This window comes from Camelus bactrianus, chromosome 35 (genome assembly GCF_048773025.1).
Source record: "Camelus bactrianus isolate YW-2024 breed Bactrian camel chromosome 35, ASM4877302v1, whole genome shotgun sequence".
NCBI classification, from domain to species: Eukaryota; Metazoa; Chordata; class Mammalia; order Artiodactyla; family Camelidae; genus Camelus; species Camelus bactrianus.
The window spans coordinates 8,208,674-8,227,750 of record NC_133573.1 but is presented as its reverse complement, the minus strand read 5'-3'; the positions used below and the strand labels follow the sequence as shown (position 1 = coordinate 8,227,750).

Genomic DNA, 19,077 nt, shown 5'->3' with positions numbered 1-19,077 from the left:
AACTAAAGTAAACTTAAGTTTCTGCTGCTCTTGGTAGAGTATTTTATTCAGGCCTGCCTCAAAAAGAACAGAGCATGGTTTTACTAGACGTCGACATAATGATGAGGTTTTACAAATAGTTTTTGGTTATATTTAGTTTGTTATTTTTGCAGCAGCCCTCAGAGGTAACTGGATCTATATGAGCTCTAAAGGGGACCAGGGATCAAGGGAAGAGAACCGCCACGCAAGCAAGGTGGTCACCCCCAGACCCAAACCACTAAAACAGCTCCCAGTGGTCAGGACACTGAATCTAGCCATGCAGGAGGATGGAGAGGGTCTTGTCTGGGCCTGCTGATGGCTCTGCTTTTGAACAGCAGCAGAAGTGGAAGAGCCCCTGGGATCAAAGGGCTGAAGAAGGTCAGAGTGCCGACGGTGGTCACCTGGGAGCCACCGAGAGGTCCAGGGACAGGCCGAGGACTGGGGACATCCCTCGTCTGAGCGTCTGCTGGAGGATGAGCTAAGTTCCTTCTTTCTGCAGAAAACGTGGGCTCCTCCTGTGCTGGGATCACCACCGCCAGCACTGACGCAAATCAGATGTGGAGGCTACACATGACAGCCTCAGGAAATGCAGCCTCCCGGTGGGGCATTTCTGTGGGCCTCACACGGTACTGAAAGCATAGTGTTTAAAAGCGGAGCAGAGAAGTTATAAGGCAAACGCCCTTAGGATCTTAGATGAAAAGAAAAAATACCAGAGTTTGATGACTCTCGGAAAGAAGAACAAGTTATAACATGCAGAAAAGTTCTTGCAAAGCCATTTCATGGACATTTAATACAGAAGAATGGTCTGTTCGTGTGATTTAAATATATTTAAATGCCAAGCAGCTGCCAAACGCATTGTCCTACAACTGTCACAGGCTGTTGTAAGTACATGAGACACCTCAGAAATAGGAGAAACAAACTTGTCTTAGTCATTAAGAATGACTGATTAAGAGAAACAGACAATGAACCTGATACTATTTTTGGACTAAAAGTGATCCTCTGTTATTCCTTATATTTTTTATCCTTTCCAATACTTTTTGATGACTTTAGACGGAGATATGCTTTAACAATCAATCGGGCAAACTAATTTTAAAATAAACAAAAGATAGGGAAAAGCAGAAAACTGCCCCCCCCCAAAAAAGGAACAAAAATTACATTTCCAGGACCAATCAGATCCTCTTAATCACATTTCTGGTTTGGTGATGGACTATCCTAAACATATTCAAAAGTGATTTAAAAACTAAATTCTCTCTGGGCAACCAGAAGTAGGTGATGAGTGACCACTGTGAAGACCGGAGTTTACTGCTTTGTATCTCAAAGGAGCCTGGCTCTCAGAGGCAGGAGTAAAGAATTTACGTATTTTCATCATGGAAGCACAAAAAGTTGCTTTTGGGGGGTAATAACAGCCAGGAAAATCATAATTCCTTGCAAGATTCCCAAGCTTTTGCTGGTGTGTGGCCTTCTCCCCTCCCTGGTGGTAGTTTTGGTCACTTCTCCACACTCCAGAGAGGAAAGCAAGAGGGGTCAGCCTTGGATTTGAGGGCAGAGCCGTGTCTCACAAAAGCTCAAGAGCTGTGAAGGTCCCCAGAACTACAAACATGCCAGAGGGTTGCTCACTGCATCCTCTATTATTTCAGAGGTCTATCCTGTCCGACACATACCAGTTAAAGCCCAGCATGAGCGAGCCACTCTGTTACGCATACGGTTTGCATGTAGGTCCAAAGCCAGGGCACTGAAGCATCGCCTGATCACGGGAGAAGCCACCGCTCCCAGGCCACCCGCAGTGGGAGCCAAGCACAAGGCGCTGCGAACACTCACGAGGGAGCGAGCCGCTGCCCACTTGGCCTCGCTCAGGGCGGCGTTTAAGACGGGACTGGGAGTTGGGAAGGTGGAGTTGCTCAGGAGGGCTTTCTAGAACATGTATTTCTCTGATTTTTCAAACTCTTAAGTAACGGGGTACATTATCCAGCTGATTTTCAGCCTACTTTAGGAGGTTTATAAAAATCATCTCACAGAGAAAGACAAACTATATCATTTATATGTGGAATCTAAAAAGCAAAACAAATGAATGTGTATAGCAACACAGAAACCGACTCAGATATAGAAAACAAACTAGGGGTAACCAGAGTGGGGAGTGGGGGACAGCAAGATGGGGGTATGGGATTAAGAGGTACAAACTACTACGTATAAAATAGATAAGCAACAAGGATATATTGTACATCACGGGGAATTACAGCCCTTATCTTATAATACCTTTTAATGGAGTATAATCTGTAAAAATACTGAATCACTATGCTGTACACCTGAAACTAATATAATATTATAAATCAACTATACTTCAGTTTTAAAAATTGAATCATCTAGTTAGAAAAAAAAATAAAATCACGAGATTAATTAAAAAAAAGTCATTTTGTACGATAGATGGTTTCTTAGACAATGTAATACATAGATTCTTCTTTTAACAAGAAGATGCACAAAAATCCTTTCTTTCAAAGTGAAAGGTGTAAGGAACCTGTATTTGTGCTGACTTACAGAAGCTCGAAGAAATGAAAGATGTGTAATGATAAACAGCCCTAAGGTGAAAATGCACTTAATAAATTATTCACACGAGTGATCATCATAATAATAAAAATAACTGGCAGGGCTAGGAAAAGCAGAAAGTGGGCCCAGGAATGGGAGAAAAAAGAGACGATTATTTTTATACTGGAGAAAAGAGTAGGTAATGGGAGTCGTGTGGGGCAAGTGTTGAAAGCATCTGTCAAAAGGTTGCTTTAGAAATGGGAGTCCCACTTTAAGACTAATTGAAGAATTATTCAAATGGAAATTCCATGCTAACTTTAGTCATCTTCACGACAGAAAAGAGAATAACCAATTAGTTCCTCAAATTCCTGCAGCTGCTTTTAATGGGATTCGTGCCTTTTTGGGGTTTATCTTGAGTTGAGAAATTGAGCACACCTGTTCCCTGCTAATCAGGGCAAACTGTGAAGGGTGGAATTTACTCAATCACACTTTATTCCTCCAACAGTGAGGTACCCTGGAGATAGAGCAGACTTGGAAACAGAGATCTCTGGGGTCAGTCAGCGTCCCAGCTCTGCTGCTTATTAGCATGTGGTTTGGGGCAAGTTGCTTAATGTCTCTGTCTCGTTTTGTTTTTCTCATCTATAAAATAGACACAAAAATACAGAACAATAAAGATTGTTGTGGAAACTAGCACTAATCACTGCAAAACACCAGGCAGCCAGGAATCCTCAAGAAAGAGCGGCTACAGTTGCTCCACAATTGCAAATCCTCTTTTCGGAGCAGCAGCAAACTTGGATGAATGTTCAAGAGTCACCCTGAAACGGAGCAGATAACAAGTAACACAGCAATTCAGAATGGTTTTTGTGTGTGAACTGTCTCCGCTGGGTCACAGGCGGGCTTGTTATGTCTACAACGCTCTAGTGTGGAAAATTCCCCCAAGAGCAGGCCTGCCTGTCACGCAGGCTTCAGTTTTGCCATGGCTTGGAGGTCACTTAAGTTGCTTGGTAGCCGTAATATGCAAACCATTAGGACGGAATCTTCGATGGAGTGGAAATGAGCATACCAAGGCAAATTCCAGGATTATGTCAGCAACCGGTCCTTTGCTGTTCATTTTCGGGGTTGGCGCATGGGACTGTTATCGCCCTGGCAGTCTGCACGTTACCCACGCAATCGTATAGGCATGCGAGAGTGTTTACTCTTAATTGCTCAGAGAAAGTTTTAAATGTGAAGGTCTTTGCTCAAGACAGAATACGGCGTTTGAATCTGGGAGAACAGCTTCGGAAATTCCCAGTTCCTAAAAGATACGTCTCTAACTTTCACTAAGGATTTTCTATGAAGATCTGAATGACGCATCTATCCTTTTCACAAAGAATAAAATAACAGCTTAAGACATATATTAAGACCCAAAAGACTTTAATTGTACCACTGCTTTATCCTTAACAGCGGTACTTGGTACCTTAAATTCTTAGATTGGAGCAAGAACAGAGAGATTATTTCAATACTCCTGATACCTTACAAAGAGACAGACAGTTACTAAAAAGTTCTTCCCACTGCATAGTAGAAGGGGAGACATACTTGATTTCCTTTGGATGTTTTTTTGTTTGTTTGTTTGTTTTGCCATCTTGGACGCCTGGTGCTCTGATGGAGAACGTATAACCACACTGCAGTGACGTTGAACTTATCCAAGTAAAAACCAATCTGTGTTTGCATGTGTGTGTGTGAATGTCAAATGGAAAATTGGACTTTGTAGACAGCATTTTAACTGCCTTTTGGGTGCATAATTAAGGGTCAGGTCAACTTAACAGAGTTCATCGGGATGACAACAGTATTTACCGAGTGTTTTGCAAGTCATACATGTACAATTAATCTCGTTTCCTTTTTGTGCACGCTTTTTATCATTTTCCCTATTTTACAACCGATAATCGGAAAAGCTGACAGGTCCGAGGCCAAACTGTTAGCAAACAACAGGGTTGGGACTCGAAGCTCAATCTCCTCATTTTGAGTGCAACAGAGTTTGCTCTTCTCCACCGTGTGGTCATTTGCCAATTCACGGGTTCACAGTTCAGCAAATATTTATTGAATGTGCCCTTCATGGGAGGCACCATGATAGTCCCTAGAAATATAAATTACAAATGGATCTCTTCCTTAAGCAAGTCACAGTCTACTGAGTAAATGACAAGAGCTCAGTGTGCTTGCAAAGGGGTGGGGGTGATGGCAGGGCAGGGGGGTGATGGTCCTGAAAGGGGCTCCAAATGGGATGATACACTTTGGGGCAGCAGAGAGGAGGCCTGGCAAGGGCACCCAGCCAGTGTCATCATCATCTGAGTGCCAAGACATGGGAGAGATGGGGAAGCTGGGCTGGAGGTGAGGATGAGCAGGACTCACTGAGGTAACGATGGGGAAGAGGGTCTAAGCGAAGGAACAGCTGGATGAAAGCACAGGGTCCCGCCATCCCGTGGCTCCTTCTGGAACTCCCTTTGGTGCAGCTGAAACACATGCGGTGTGCGGAGGGGCAGGTGGGAAATGAACCAGGAGAGGTTAGCAGAGGCCAGGCACTGAAGGCTTTCTGGTTTTGGGTGCCAAGAGAAGGAAGGGGAACTCTCTCCTGAGAGACCTGGGGAATGGCTGGAGGGTGTTTAACAGTGATATGATCCCCTCTGATTTTTAGAAAGGCTGATCTGGCCTTAGAGGAAAGACAAGGTTGGAAGAGCCAGGTGGCATCAGGGCAGGCACTCAGGATAGAAGTGAGATGCCCTGGGACTGAGGAAGAAGCAGGGGGCATCTGAGAGATGCTACAGGGCAGACTCTGGAAAGCCTACATGGGCTTGGGGACGGGAGGTAGGGGTCTGCAATGGTCTCAGATTTCTGCCTTGGATGCCTGGGTGGGTGGTGATTCTCAGAGTCGGGGGAGAAGGAGGAGGAGCAGGCTTCCCTTGGGAGGGGGCAGGCCATCATCAGTTAGAGTTTGACAAGCTGAGAGTCTGACACGCTTTGAGGACCTTCAGATGTGGATGCTGGTGTTCTCAGGGGTGGAGGATGCCGCCCTGAACAAAAAAGAGGCATCTGTGCAACATATTTAGAAATACTGTGATATTTTCTCCTCGAAACATTCATGTTAACATGGAAATTGATCAGCATATAGGAAAAAGAGGTATACAAATAAATAAGGATGGGTCTTACGTAAATCTAACTACAGACTATTTCAGCACATAGATCTAAATATTTTGCCATATGCTGGCTAATATTATTCAACATGTGATTGAAAAAAAAAAGTGTAAAATACCAGTCTTGAAAGATGAATTGTTTAAAATCCTTGTTAGTCACACACCCTTTATCCATAATGCATCTACTCTCAGAAGGAAACGTACACCAAAGGGTGAGAAGGAAAGAAATGGTTTCTCTAAGTGAAGGAAAAGAGCGGAGGGTACAGCTGGCTACTTGCCCAACAGAGAACCCTGAAAAGCTAGAATTTTCGAGGCAAATCTCTACTAATCCATCTTTTACCAAAGTTCTCACTTAGAGTCCACCTTTTGACATGAAATATTTAATAGGAACTTTAACCACAAAGTGCCCTTAAAAATTTTAATACTGGATTCCATACAAGGCTAGAAGATGAAGGTATTAGGTAACTGAAAAGGAACATGTATTTAAAAAAAAAAAAAGAAGAAAGGACTTGTGGAAAGCATAAAGCAGTTAATGAGAATTTATATTGAAAACCGAAAGCTAATGTCAGCGCAAAGTCTCTTTCCTGTTGAGGACAGCTGCTTCTTCATCAGTAAAGTTCACTTTCTCCTGGCGTTTGGAACCACAATTTTAATCTGATGAAATGGCACAAAGGCAAAAGACAAAACACGAATAAACAACAACAAAAAGGTTTTCTTTTGGAAAGAAACTCCATTTAATTGGCTTCCACTTTCATGGTTTAAATTCAGCTCCTTAAGGGGGGATAACTCCCTCCTGCAGGCGGCTTTCTGTTGGGGACGTGCACGACGCTCATTTGTCTTGCATCTGAAAATTAGAACGTAACAAGCTTCTAATCATCACTTGTTAATTTGAAACAAAAAGAATTCTTTTCTTCCACTGAAAGCAGATTGTTGGGGGGTTGGGGAAGGGGGAGGCAGCATTCTCCAAGGTCATACGCTGTTGGCATAGCTCAAAAAAGCCTTAAAGTCCAACTTGCTTATTTTCAGCTGTGTTTACTTAGACTTAACTTGACAAAGTCTGCCTCTGATTATCCTGAGTAGTCATATGCCCACAGATAGATAGAAATTACACAAACTTTTGGAGGGAGTGACATTTGGCCTTCATCATTTTGGAATGATTTACTATGTACCCTCAACCTAAAACACGAAAACGATCCACAGTTATGTTTTGGGAATTGGAACATAAATATTTCATTTTGCGAAGGGAGCAGTCCCCACGACCTTTTCAGATTTTAGGTGATTTACTGACAAAGTATGGTGCTGCTTTGGGAGGTGAGGGGTTGTTCTGTCATAGGCAGTTTCAAGGCAACATTTATTTCAGCCTTTTTAATAACCATCAAGATTTCAAGGAATTTCTGTAAACAAACTGTCACTTAAAGAAAATAACTTTCCATCAGTTTTGTTTTTTGTTTTTTTTTTTTTTTGCAACAAGTCTCCAGAACAGAACATGCATATAAAAATACGAGTTAACTAAATTATTTCCAGAAACTACATCTTGGAGTCATGTTTACACTATCGGTAGAAGGCAAAAAGCTCAGTGTTTTACCAGTATTTCTTACACTAAATGCATAAGTTTGCTTTTGGAGTAATGTAAACCATTTCCACGGTATAGAGCCTGTTCCTGATTACCTACAAATGGATTCTGGCCCCGTCTTATTTACTTTGCATGCTGTTATATTTACGTAATGAAAGATACAAATACCTTCCTCTCCAAACTAAGATTGCTTCAAAGGTGGAAGCGCTCACATTTCCCAGAGATCAATCAATGAACCAATCAATCAACTGATCTTTACTGCATTTTGCTAACAGCTGGCAGGACAGTAGTGAACAAGGGGGAGATGGTCTCTGTCTTCTGGCATTTATCTAATGAGAAAAATGATAAACTGGACACATGCCATCATTTTCTAGGTGGTTCATTTTACTTTACACAATTATGAAGTGATTTCCCCCACTGAAATGAATGTACATTCCTCCCTAACTCCTGTCTTATTTTTGAATTAACTCAAGGAGGGAGCCCTTTATTTGGAGTTGGTGACGTGGGTTAAGGGGGCCACGGATGCTCTGCTGTTACAGCTCCCTCTGGCCGTTCAGGCTGTGACTGTAACAGGGTTCGTTTCTGAGTGATTTATTTAATGCTCTCTATGTTGGCTTTTATTTTAGCGGACTGCATTTGCTTTGATAAGCACTCTGTAAAGTGAAGCAATGTAAACGAGGATACTGCTACTGGGGGAGTAGCTGCCACTCAAATGTGTAATAAGCTAGGGTTCCCGAAAGCTTTTCCCTCGAAAGGGCTGAATCCATTGATGTGCCTTGTGGCACATTCCCTCATTGTTTTCTCTCATGATGCTTTGGCTTTGAGATTCACAACAGATGATTATACGTATCTAAGCAAAAGAAGGAATATGTTTTCAAACATGTATGCCATTAAAGGTCAGCTGACAAAACCCAGAACACGTGCCGGAGATGACAGTGTCTTCAGACTCATCTTTGCGAGTGAATGCATTAAAGCCTCATTCGCTTTTACTGCAAAACTGCATCCACAATCATTCCATAAAGGGCAGATTCCTCAGACTCGACGTGGAGTCAGAGAACCGAATCCAGGAAAATGAGGGAGGACGGAACTGTCTTCTGAACCCCAGCCACAGGACAGAGCCAGAGGCATCTCCAAAGCCACAGAGGTAACAGCAAGCCAAGAGAGGAAGGCTGCTGCTGCTGCTGCTTGAAAAAACCACTTTCCCAGCTTGATACCCAGGCCCTGGGAGGGCTGTCTAAGACAGGGAGGTAGGTGGTGTCAGAAAACACGAGGTGCACACAAAGGACCCCTCATGTCACTTTCCAAGTATGGAGGGAAGGGGCAGCTGATACGTCAAACTTCAAGGAAGGAAAACCCTTTAACGGACAGAGCTATTTGTGGGTGGTTTCTTATGAAGGAAAAGTAAACTTGAAAATCTTATCAGATTGGACCAAGACATAACTCTACACAGAAACTAACTACGAAAGCTCACTTTTTAAAAAAGGAATACAAAAGTCCTCCACACACCAGTTACTGCAGGGTTAGCCAAGGCAACAGGAGGCAGTGTTATGACTGAGACAGGAATATCAGCCATTGGTATCTCCAGACACGCAATTCATTCTCTAAAACACAGCATTTCACACAGAAGCAAAGTTTCGTTACGGATCACCGGCTGGAATTAGTCCGCAGAAGATTCGCAGTTGAATCAAATTTACATGGCCCTCTCCATGTTAACCAAAGTAGGGGAGGGAAAAAAAAAAAAAAGGAAAGCTTTCACAACCAAAACTCTTGAAAAATTTCCTATATTTTCTGGTTTCATTTTTCCCAGAACTGAAACACCACAAAATAACACCAGCTCAGTGCACTCACTTCCAGCTCAGTCAGGAAGTGCTGAGGTACATAAACATTTTTTATTTCACTTTTTTACAAGAAGGTGACCAACATTTTCTTAGCCTTCCAAAAAGCTTCAGGTTTGGAATACATTTTGGTTAAATGTCAACAAAGGAATTTGCTCATCATTCGGAAAGCCCTTTTTCTTTCCAACCTTGGACTATATGTAGGAACTGTGTTGTGAATGGAATGACAAAACAGCTCAGAGCCACAAAGGAAAATCCAGTTTTACAACTCTTAAAACAGCTCTGGAGGGAAGCATTCTGTACAGAATAAAAGAGGGAAAACAAGGGACAATTATACACACAGCTCATTAAGTGCTTTCAGTTAGTATCAACAGCTTTGTGAGGTTGGGATTTTTTGGGTCTTTCCCTCATTTTATATATAACAAAATAAATCAGAGGCATTAGATGACTTACCTGATGTTTCTTAGTGATAGAGAAGAAAATCTGAACCCAGATCTTTAAAGTCTAAAACTATAATGTGAAGGTACTGACTGATGCCTAAAAGCCAGCACCACAAGTAAACGGAAGGCACTGGAATGTTGCCCCGAAGGTCAGTCAGAAACAAGAAAAGAATGTGTGCTACTGTTGCCATTATGTAACACAGCACTGGAGGTACAATCCAATGCAATAAGACAGAGAAAAAAAAATCCATGGCAAAAGCTTCAGAAAGGAGGTACAACTATTACTGCTGGAAAATAATAAATTGTATTACTGCAAAACACAAGAAAGTCATCTGAAAAACTACCAAAAACGGTAAGAAAATTCATGGTGGTAGCAGAGTACAGTATTAACATACAGAAATGAATGGCTTTCCCCTACCAAAAAAAAAAAAAAAAAAGTTAAAAAAAAGTGATGGAATAAAGAACCCTAATTAGAATGGCAAAACAACAAAAAGGTAACATGCCTAGGACTAAATTTAACAAAAAATGTTCAAGACCTATTTGGAACATTTTAAACACGACTAAAGGCCACAAAAGACATGAACAGACATACCAAGTTTTTGGATAAGATGATTCTGCATCCTAAAAAATATCAATTTCCTATAATTAATTCATAAATGTAGCACAATCCCAATAAAACTAACAATTTTTTTTCTGGGGAGACAAGTTGATTCTAAGTTAATATAGAAAAAGCAACAAGCAACAACAGCTAGAAAAACCATGGAAAAAGAAGAAGAACGAGGGAGAGTAAGTGGAGAATTTAAACATATCCTAAAGCATCAATAATTAAAACAGTCTGGGATCGCAGCATGAGTAAAAACAAAAATAAGTCAATCAATAGAGGAGACTAGAAAGATAAGATAGACTCAATTTAAAATGTAGTTTTTCCAACCAGGGAAGGAGAAGAAAGACAGACTGATCAATAAATGGTATTAGAATAACTGGGTAGCTCTATGGAAATAATAAAACTGGGCATTTTCTTCACAGAATAGTATGTCATATCTCGAACTAAGATGTATTCCAACTACATTAAAGATTTAAGATGTGACTTGAGACCCACAGAGATACTAGAAGAAAACTTGGGACACTCCCTTTAAAGGTTTTAAAGTGAGGAACTTCTATCACTAAAAGTCAAGCAGCCATACAAAGGAAGATGGATAAATGTAATTATATTTTTTCAAAGGCTACATATATAGGGAGAAACCAAAACATTAATCAAAGCATATATAAGTCACTGGGACAAAATATTTGTTACTCACAAATCTCACAGGCTTACTTCCCTACTCCAAAAGTGCTTTTCAGATTAGTAAAAGATCATTATAGGCAGCAACCTGGGTGGACCTAGAGATCATCATACTAAGTGAAGCAAATTAGAGAAAAACAAATATCATATGATATCACTTATATGAGGAATCTAAGAACATGATACAAATGAACTTATTTATAAAACAAATAGACTCCCAGACGTAGAAAACAAATTTACGGTTACCAAAGGCAAAAGGGAGGGAGGGATAAATTAGGAGTTTGGGATTAGCAGATTCTACTATGTATAAAATAGACAACCAGGACCTACTGCAGAGCACAGGGAACTATATTAGTATCTTATAATAATCTCTAATGGAAAAGAATCTGGAAGAGTATATAGATATGTATGTATAACTGAATCACTTTGCTGTACACCTGAAACACTGTAAATCAACTACACTTCAATTGAAAAAATAAAAAATAGGGGGGAGAGTATAGCTCAGCAGTAGAGCACATGCTTATTAGCAGGCACGAGGTCCTGGGTTCAATCCCCAGTACCTCCATTAAAACAAAGCAAAACAAAACAAAAGCAAACAAAAAACATTATCAACAAGAGTCAATAGGAAAAAGAATCTGAAAATACACACACAGGAAAAAATGGAATTTTGCAACTGGTTTTCTTCACTTAGAATAGTATCTTCAAGGTTCATCCCTTTTGGAGTATGTGTCAGAATTTCCTCCCGTTTGAAGGCTGATTGATATTCCACTATGTGTATACACCACATTTTGTTTGTCTATTCATCTGTCAACAGACACTTGGGCTGCTTCCACCTTCTGGCTGTTGCGAATGCTGCTGCTGTGAACGTGGGTGTACAAATCTCCGTCTGAGCCCCTGTTCTCAGTTCTTTGGGGGTATCCACCCAGAAGTGGATTTGCTGGATCATATGGTAATTCTTTTTAATTTTTTGAGGAGCCACCAAAGTGCTTAATGTCAAATGCAATAGCAGCTGCATTATTTTACATTCCCACCAGCAGTGCATAAGTGTTCCAGTTTTTCCACATCCTCACCAACACTTGTTAATTTCTGTTTTTTGACAAAAGCCATCTTAATCGGTGTGGCGTGGTAACTCACTGTGGTTTTGATTTGCATTCCCTTAATGATTAGTAATGTTGAATATCTTTTCATGTGCTTATTGACCATTAGTATATCTTCTCTGGCAAAATGTCTAATCAATCTTTTTTCCATTTTTTAATCGAGCTGTTTGTTTTTTTGTTGTTGTTGTTGAGTTGAATAGTTTACCTTTTATATAAAAATGGGAGAAAGTAAGAAGTTACATTCATGTTTGATCTTAAACATATAAAGATTCTGTGTAAGAACATGTTAAAAGCTAAATATGATATGTTATATATTATATATTATACAGTATCCTGTATTTCTTTGTAGCTTTTGGCACACTTCTTTGTTCAATGCTTGTCTTCCACAATATGCTATCTGTCATGTTCACTGTTTTCCCTCCAATATATAGTAGAAAGGATTCTCAATAATTATATTTGTTAACAGACTGACTAACTGATGGAGAGAGAGGAATTTATCACATGAGAACACGTCATGTTATCAGGATGCTAAACTGTCCGATCACATAACAGCAGTCCCATCAGGAAGCAAGGCCCCGGTGAGATAAGGGGTGGGCTCAGGGCTGCACGATGACTTTGTGGACTCTAGGGACTTAAGGGACTTCTGCCTTTACGGACTCTTTCTTCCCCCAGCCCCCTGCAAAAAATCCCTATTATACATTCGTCAGTATTATGCTAGTTTTTCTTTTGATTTTAAAAGAAGCGAAAATGGAAGCATTAACTTGAAGCAGGCTGTGCTGCTGGACCGAGTGTGCAGCTGGCCCTGGGTGAGGTCACCAAGGAAGAAGAAGGGAGGAGAGGTGTTTCTTAAAGAAGGCAGGACAAGGATGCGGAAGGCTGAGGCCCTGAGGGTCAGGAGGCAACATGAAGATGCGGACCCAGCCAGCATGAAGAGACGTAAAAGAAACAAAAATTCAGCCATCTCGAGGCTCATCCTCCCCGCTTCCACGCCACCATCTCCCTGCCCTCTCTGACAATCACTTGCCACAGCATTTGGTAACCGCTGGCATTAAATATGGGCTATATCTGCAAAACTAACTTAATGAATTTTGTATTTCCAAAAAAAAAAAAGAAAGAAAAGAAAATAGAACTTTCTTCCTGCCCTGCCCTAAATATTCTTCTAGTTAATCCACTAGTATTTTCAAGGGAAATTCATATATATGTTTTTAAACCACGTTTTCTAAATGAAAGCTTATATTCTATTTTTTAAAAAATTGTTTGAAAGCACAGTGACTTATGTCAGACATGTAACATTAAATTAAACTGGCCTCTGTATTCTTCTATCAGAAACGAGCAAGTTAAACCAAGGGCAACATTGTATCCTTAAAAAAAATGGGAGAGTGGATGATGCCAGCCTTTATAAATTTTCTAAATAATGTTTTCCTACATTCTGTCCCTGAAGAGGGAAACTATTACCACTTTTCACTGAGATAAAGAAAATGTTTTTTTGCAACTTAAGAAATACTTCCAACGAGAGAATATTAATGAATTTAACAGCTGGTACGGCATGTATAGCAACCAACCGGAAGACATGCGGGTGTTAAGAGGGACACTGGTGTCTACTGTGACATATTTAATACCTGTTGCAGGAAGATCTCTGCTTCCAACTTCACACACTTTTCCCCCTGATTTAGTTCGCTGACCATCACAAGGCCTTGGATCAATACCTGAGCAGAGAACCTGTATTTTCCTTACGCCCCATTCAGGTATGCCATTTCCGGATCCCTTTAACACACACACAAAATCAACTATACACCAGATATGCCGGGAGCTGGGGATGAATGAGATGGGATCTGTACTGCAGGGAACTCACGCTCTAATGAGGGCAGCAAATGAGTTCTTTTATTTCATGCTGATTTCTGGGAAGCCTGGTAACTGTGACAGAACAAAGGTGAATGACACAGGCATGTGGCTCCAGACCAAATGCATGAATGTCCCTGAAGACAGCGGGGTCTCCTTAAGGCCAACGCCACATCCTCGGGCTGCAATGAGGCGCCCTTTCACCCTCCTGCCTCCTGCTACCACCACGAAGGCGCTGCTGTCCAACAGAATTACGATGTGGGACACCCAGGCAGACCACATAAGCAGTTTAAAATTTTCTACTAGACATGCTTCAAAAAGTAAAAAGGAGAAGAGAACATTACTTGAATAAACTATTTTCTTTAACTCGATACATCCAAATACTGTCATTTCAACATGGACTCGATATAAAAGTGATCAGTGAGGTGTTTCCCATGTGTTCTCTCCCCAGACATTTAGCCACGGTTCACTTTGGGCTAGTCACGGTTTAAGCGTCCACAGCCTCGTGTGGCCACCGTGTCAGACAGCACTGTCCTAAGTGACTCTAGGCAGAGGGACACCGGCACCACCCCTTAAATCTCACAGTGACCAAGTGAATTCTGAGAAGTCTTCAAAAGTACAGAAATGCTCACAGTTTTCTGCAGCACTCCTGGGAAAGCAGGGGTGCCTAGAATTGTCCTACAATGAAAAAGTCGGAGATGGTAAGTTAGGGCTTGATTTGTGACCATGTATTTTGCTTCCTGCCCTTCATCTCTGGCTTAAAGGAACCTCTTATTCTGGACTCGCTACTAATTGGTCACAATGACCAGCCTCCCCTTGAACCGGTTTATCTTTAGTCTCTGAATTAGCAGGAGAAGGAAATACCCCTCGGTGTTGCTGCAACACACTTCAATACGCTTTCTGCTTTTCTTTAATGTACCTTCTTATCTTGTTCATGGGCCCCTGGGAGAAGACTGGATGAGACGTCCCACAGGACTCAACAAACAAAGAACACTAGATTAAAGACTCACCAGCACTGCTCAGTGTGGAAGCCACAAATTCCTTCCAGAGCCCACTCAGGCCTAACTCACCACAACTCCGGGTATTTCAGGGTTCCCTCACCCTTAGCACACAGAGCCTTATCCAGAAGTCAGTCACTTCCCTGTGACATTCTGATTTTCTCTTCTTCCTCTGGGTCTCTCCTTTTCAGTCCAATCAACCTGATTCAAATGTCCTTTCCCCTATATCCCTATGAAGTTTTTTGGCTCTTTCCTCTCTAGATTTTCTTTCCTATTACTCATTGCTTCTTTTATTGTTCTGTGTCTGACATTATTATTTCTTATACCTGGCATGTAATCGTATCTACACTTTCTCTGTTCTGGATTATTCTCTCTTAAAATCAGATTCTCTAACTCTTTACCAAAATAGATTCATTGGATACATCGTCAAATAGACAGTCCTCCCTTCCTAGGAAAGAAATTTATGTATAAATTGTCTCAAGTACCCAAATTTAAATGGTCAGTGGTTAAAATAAAGAGGCCAAGTGCCTTTTGACCCTGATTAAGTCTTTTTTGAAGGCAGGAAGGACTTACAGAGACCAGTTGGATTGTGGTAAGCTGGTTAGACAAGACAGTAACTCCTTGGATGTAATATTCTGACCCTGCACCCTCCTGGCCTTCCTACAACTGATCAGAGAGTGAGCCAAGGCACGAGGGATGGCACAAGGCATCCCAGTGTGGAGGGAAGCACGGACAGGGCTCAGTTTTCAGTTTTAGGATTCCTACCTCTTCAGCACGATCTCAGAATTGCAGTGGGTGCAATGACATTTCTGGTCTATCCCTAACTCGATACCTCTGTCAGTTTCTTAACATCTGTGTTCACCAGTGATATTTCCAAGTCACATCATGGGACTGAATGTGATTCAGAAATGTGATGAATTCTAGCCCAATCATATCCGTGCTTTCAAGCAGGATGAACATTTTCGGGAAGTGCCCAATCACAGGTATAAGAACGACACTATACAGGCTAGAACTGCCCTGGAAGTAGAGCGGGACCTCGAGCAGCAGTGCCCTAAAATCACAGACCATCACCAAGGAGGGAGCTCCAGCACTGGGGAAAAGGATGCATCTCTTGGAATAACATGGTTTCATATTTAAATCAAATGAAAGAAATTCACTAAAAGGCTCCTTTCCTAAAACCACTATCCACTTTTTTATACCATTTGATGTCATTTCTGTTCCTACACCATGTTTTTCACTTCTCCTAATAATACATGCCCCATTTTCTCTATAAAGAACATAAGCACGAGCCAAAGTCGTTTTGCTGGATTAATCGATTTGTTTTCTTTTTTCTCAGAAGCTTCGATACCACTCTCAGTTTCTAGCCTGGCCAGCAGAAAGGAATGAGCAAGTCCACCAGCACAGGCTCCAGAGCCCAGAGGTGACCTCCACATCCACCATCCTGACCTAGACATGACCCTGCAAAGGTCACGGGTGTGCTTGGTGCCTAATCACCAACTCTGCCCCTAGAGAGAAACCTCAAGAGAGTCCTAAACCCACACAGCCCCAAGAAGACCAGAAACCTCAGAGCTATCTCCAAATGGGGTTCCAAACCTAGAGGGGTTTTTGGGAATCTCTGAAACCCCGTAAAATTATTAACAGGTGTAATGAAGAAAACAAACTGGCATTTATTATCACAAATGTCTTATAAGGAAGGTGAAAGTTAGATTTGCTTTAGGTTGGCTTAGTATCTTGGGATGGGGGTGGGGGGTTGAGCACACGACACAGGCCCGGGACAGTTTGGGAGCTGAAGCTGGAGAGAGCCAGATTACACTCCCCTGCATGGAAGGAATGTGGAGATTCTGGAGCAACTGGGGAATTAGCTGGTAAGCAGGAAGGGATGGAAGGGGGATGCACAGAGCGAGGGTGATGCTGTACAGCTGGGGACCACGTGGGACAGAGCAAGCAGGGAAGAGTCTCCTGCGAGATGGGCTGAGGAACCCTTAAGAACAAGGAAGAGCAGTGCTCTGTATGCGCCATGCAAACTGCAGTGATGTAAGGCTCTCCTTCATCCCCTCCAAATTTTCCAGCATACGCATACAATTTCTGAGAGTTGGGGGATCTGACATCTGAGGAAGGATGTATGTTGCCTGCCTGAACCAATGATAATCAGAACAGGGATGACTGTGTGGGATGGCAATGCGGCCTATAAACTGAACACACTTTGGAAGATACACGTTCCCAACGTGCTTTGAAGACAAAACCCTCAGGCAGTCTCAGAAATCTTCAGAAGGGTCTGATCTTCCACCTCGCAAATAGTGTCCAAGAGAATCCTATTTAGATCTAAAGGATCGGGGTCACACCTGCTGCTGTCTGGGCTACACAGAAGTGCGGGGTGGGGCCAGGGCATGTGTGTTTCTCTGGAGAAGGAGCCAAAGCTTTCTGTCCAATTTTCAAAGTGGACCATGCACAAAAGGAGGAACGGCTCCAAATAAGTTAGGAATCACTGTTTTGGAGAGGCCTACTCCGTAAGTGATTTTAAAAAAAAAACTTCTGAGTGCACTTAACCAGGATGGAAAACACCGTAAAGTCAAATGGAAAGAAGTCTATGAGAAGCCGAGAGACTCAACTTCTCTTTCTGGCTCCGCCACTAAGCGGCAGGTCACCCCCGCCCACCCCGCGAGAAAGCGGGAATAATTACCCTCACTCTCAACCCCTAGAGCTGCAATGAGGATCCAACAAAATGACAGATGTTCACGCACTTTTCTACAGCATACAGAGCAACACACTATTATTAGATCTCATCTGGCATTAGATTGGCTAACCGAATACCAGAATAGTCAGTACAAAAATGACCTTAGTGAAAATATTTTTACCATTCAATCATGGATATTATCTCCTTTTCTTGCCATGATAAATCATGGCATTCGGCTTTAAAGGATATTTTTATCGTTCATCTAACTCTGGGAGTTTCACTGTGTTCCAGCCTCACTTTACAGCTTCTGTTTGGTAACTCTTCCTACCTACTGCCTCGTTCTGGAGGCGCACATCAAATCTGCACAAGAGCAAAGGGAGCTTCGCTCGCTTTTTTTTCTGTGCATGGCAACGGGCGTGACATTTGATCTTACATAGGGATTAAGTCATTCTTGAGCAGAGCCCAGGAGAAGGAACAGCTCCAAAAAAACAACCAGCCTTGCTGGTACTACAACATCCAGAAATTCAAGTCACTCTGCTACAGTTATAATTTGTAGTCTGTCTGGCACTGGGAAATCTAACTGCAGTCTCTGTGGTTTAAATAAAATGTATCTACAGCAGCTTGGAGCCATGTTTTAAAATGTTCCATGTTATTTTAGTTCAAGGACAAGCTTTTAAAATTAAAAGAAAACTTTGGCTTTAATTATAGAGTAAAAGTGATTTTTTTTTTTTAAGGAATGCTATTGAGTCCCAATTTTGGAGAAAGCATTTGAAATTTAGAAAAAAAAAATTAAATCTCCTAAAGTAACAATCCTTATTAACGTAGGAAGATCAAAAACAGAGCACACACTCACACATAAAGGCCACATTCTTGTGGTTTTCAAACTATGATAGTCACCGTTCATCTACTCGGTATTATATTTTCCAGTGATTTCAGTTATACTTTATGACCAGGATACAATATTTTAACAGGCACTACTGCTGACACAGTGACAGATCTAATAAAAGGCAGCTGATGGTGGTGTTTAACCTTAAATTTAAGAAAAACCCAGTAGAAGCTAAATTTATGAAACACAGAAGTTGAGTCATGTTGTTCCTACAACAGAAGGATTCGCTGCAGGATTGTTTTAAAATACCCAGTGTCTGCGCTGTCTTTAAAACTTGATTCAATTTAAATCTAATGTTTTTAGAATGTGTCTATTTTAAAATTCAAGGCACAACTTTATTATAGGCTGTGGATTTATACAGAGTGACTAAAACAGAAGCTTTAAGCCAAGTGCACCAGCAGGAGAGGCAAGTAAACGTCCCGCCCCCGGGGCCCCGGGCAGGGGCCGCCTCCCCTCCCACCCCCAGCACTCTGGGACCGCTCAGGATGCCACAGGAAGGACTCTGACTGCAGTCTGCTTGTTTTCTCAGCGATTTGCTGCCCCTTCCAAAGGAACAGCTCCGCCAACCCCATCACCCTTGTTCTGGGTGATTGTTTTGTCTCCTTTCACCATGTATTTGGACTCTGGAGGAAGATGGCTTCAGGCAGGTGCATGTCTCCCTCTGGCCACTCTTGTGTCCCTGGATCCTCTCTCCTCTCTACAGAGATGCTCTATGCTCCTTCCTGGGGTTGAGTCTAGGGCTGGAGTGACA

The 19,077-nt window shown here is 41.8% G+C and overlaps 1 protein-coding gene across 11 annotated transcripts in view; it reads right to left on the bottom strand.

The window, feature by feature from the left end:
• Window positions 1-19,077, bottom strand: part of MKX (mohawk homeobox) — a 63,622-nt gene that overhangs the window by 13,055 nt on the left and 31,490 nt on the right. Inside the window, exon 6 of one of the 11 annotated variants that reach the window (XM_074358102.1) lies at window positions 6,397-6,546. The exons of the other annotated variants lie outside the window; for them this stretch is intronic. Within the exon in view, the coding sequence (XP_074214203.1) occupies window positions 6,467-6,546 (80 nt within the window). The 3' untranslated portion in view covers window positions 6,397-6,466. Of the gene's footprint in view, window positions 1-6,396; window positions 6,547-19,077 lie in introns of those variants that run through there. 11 annotated transcript variants of the gene reach the window in all.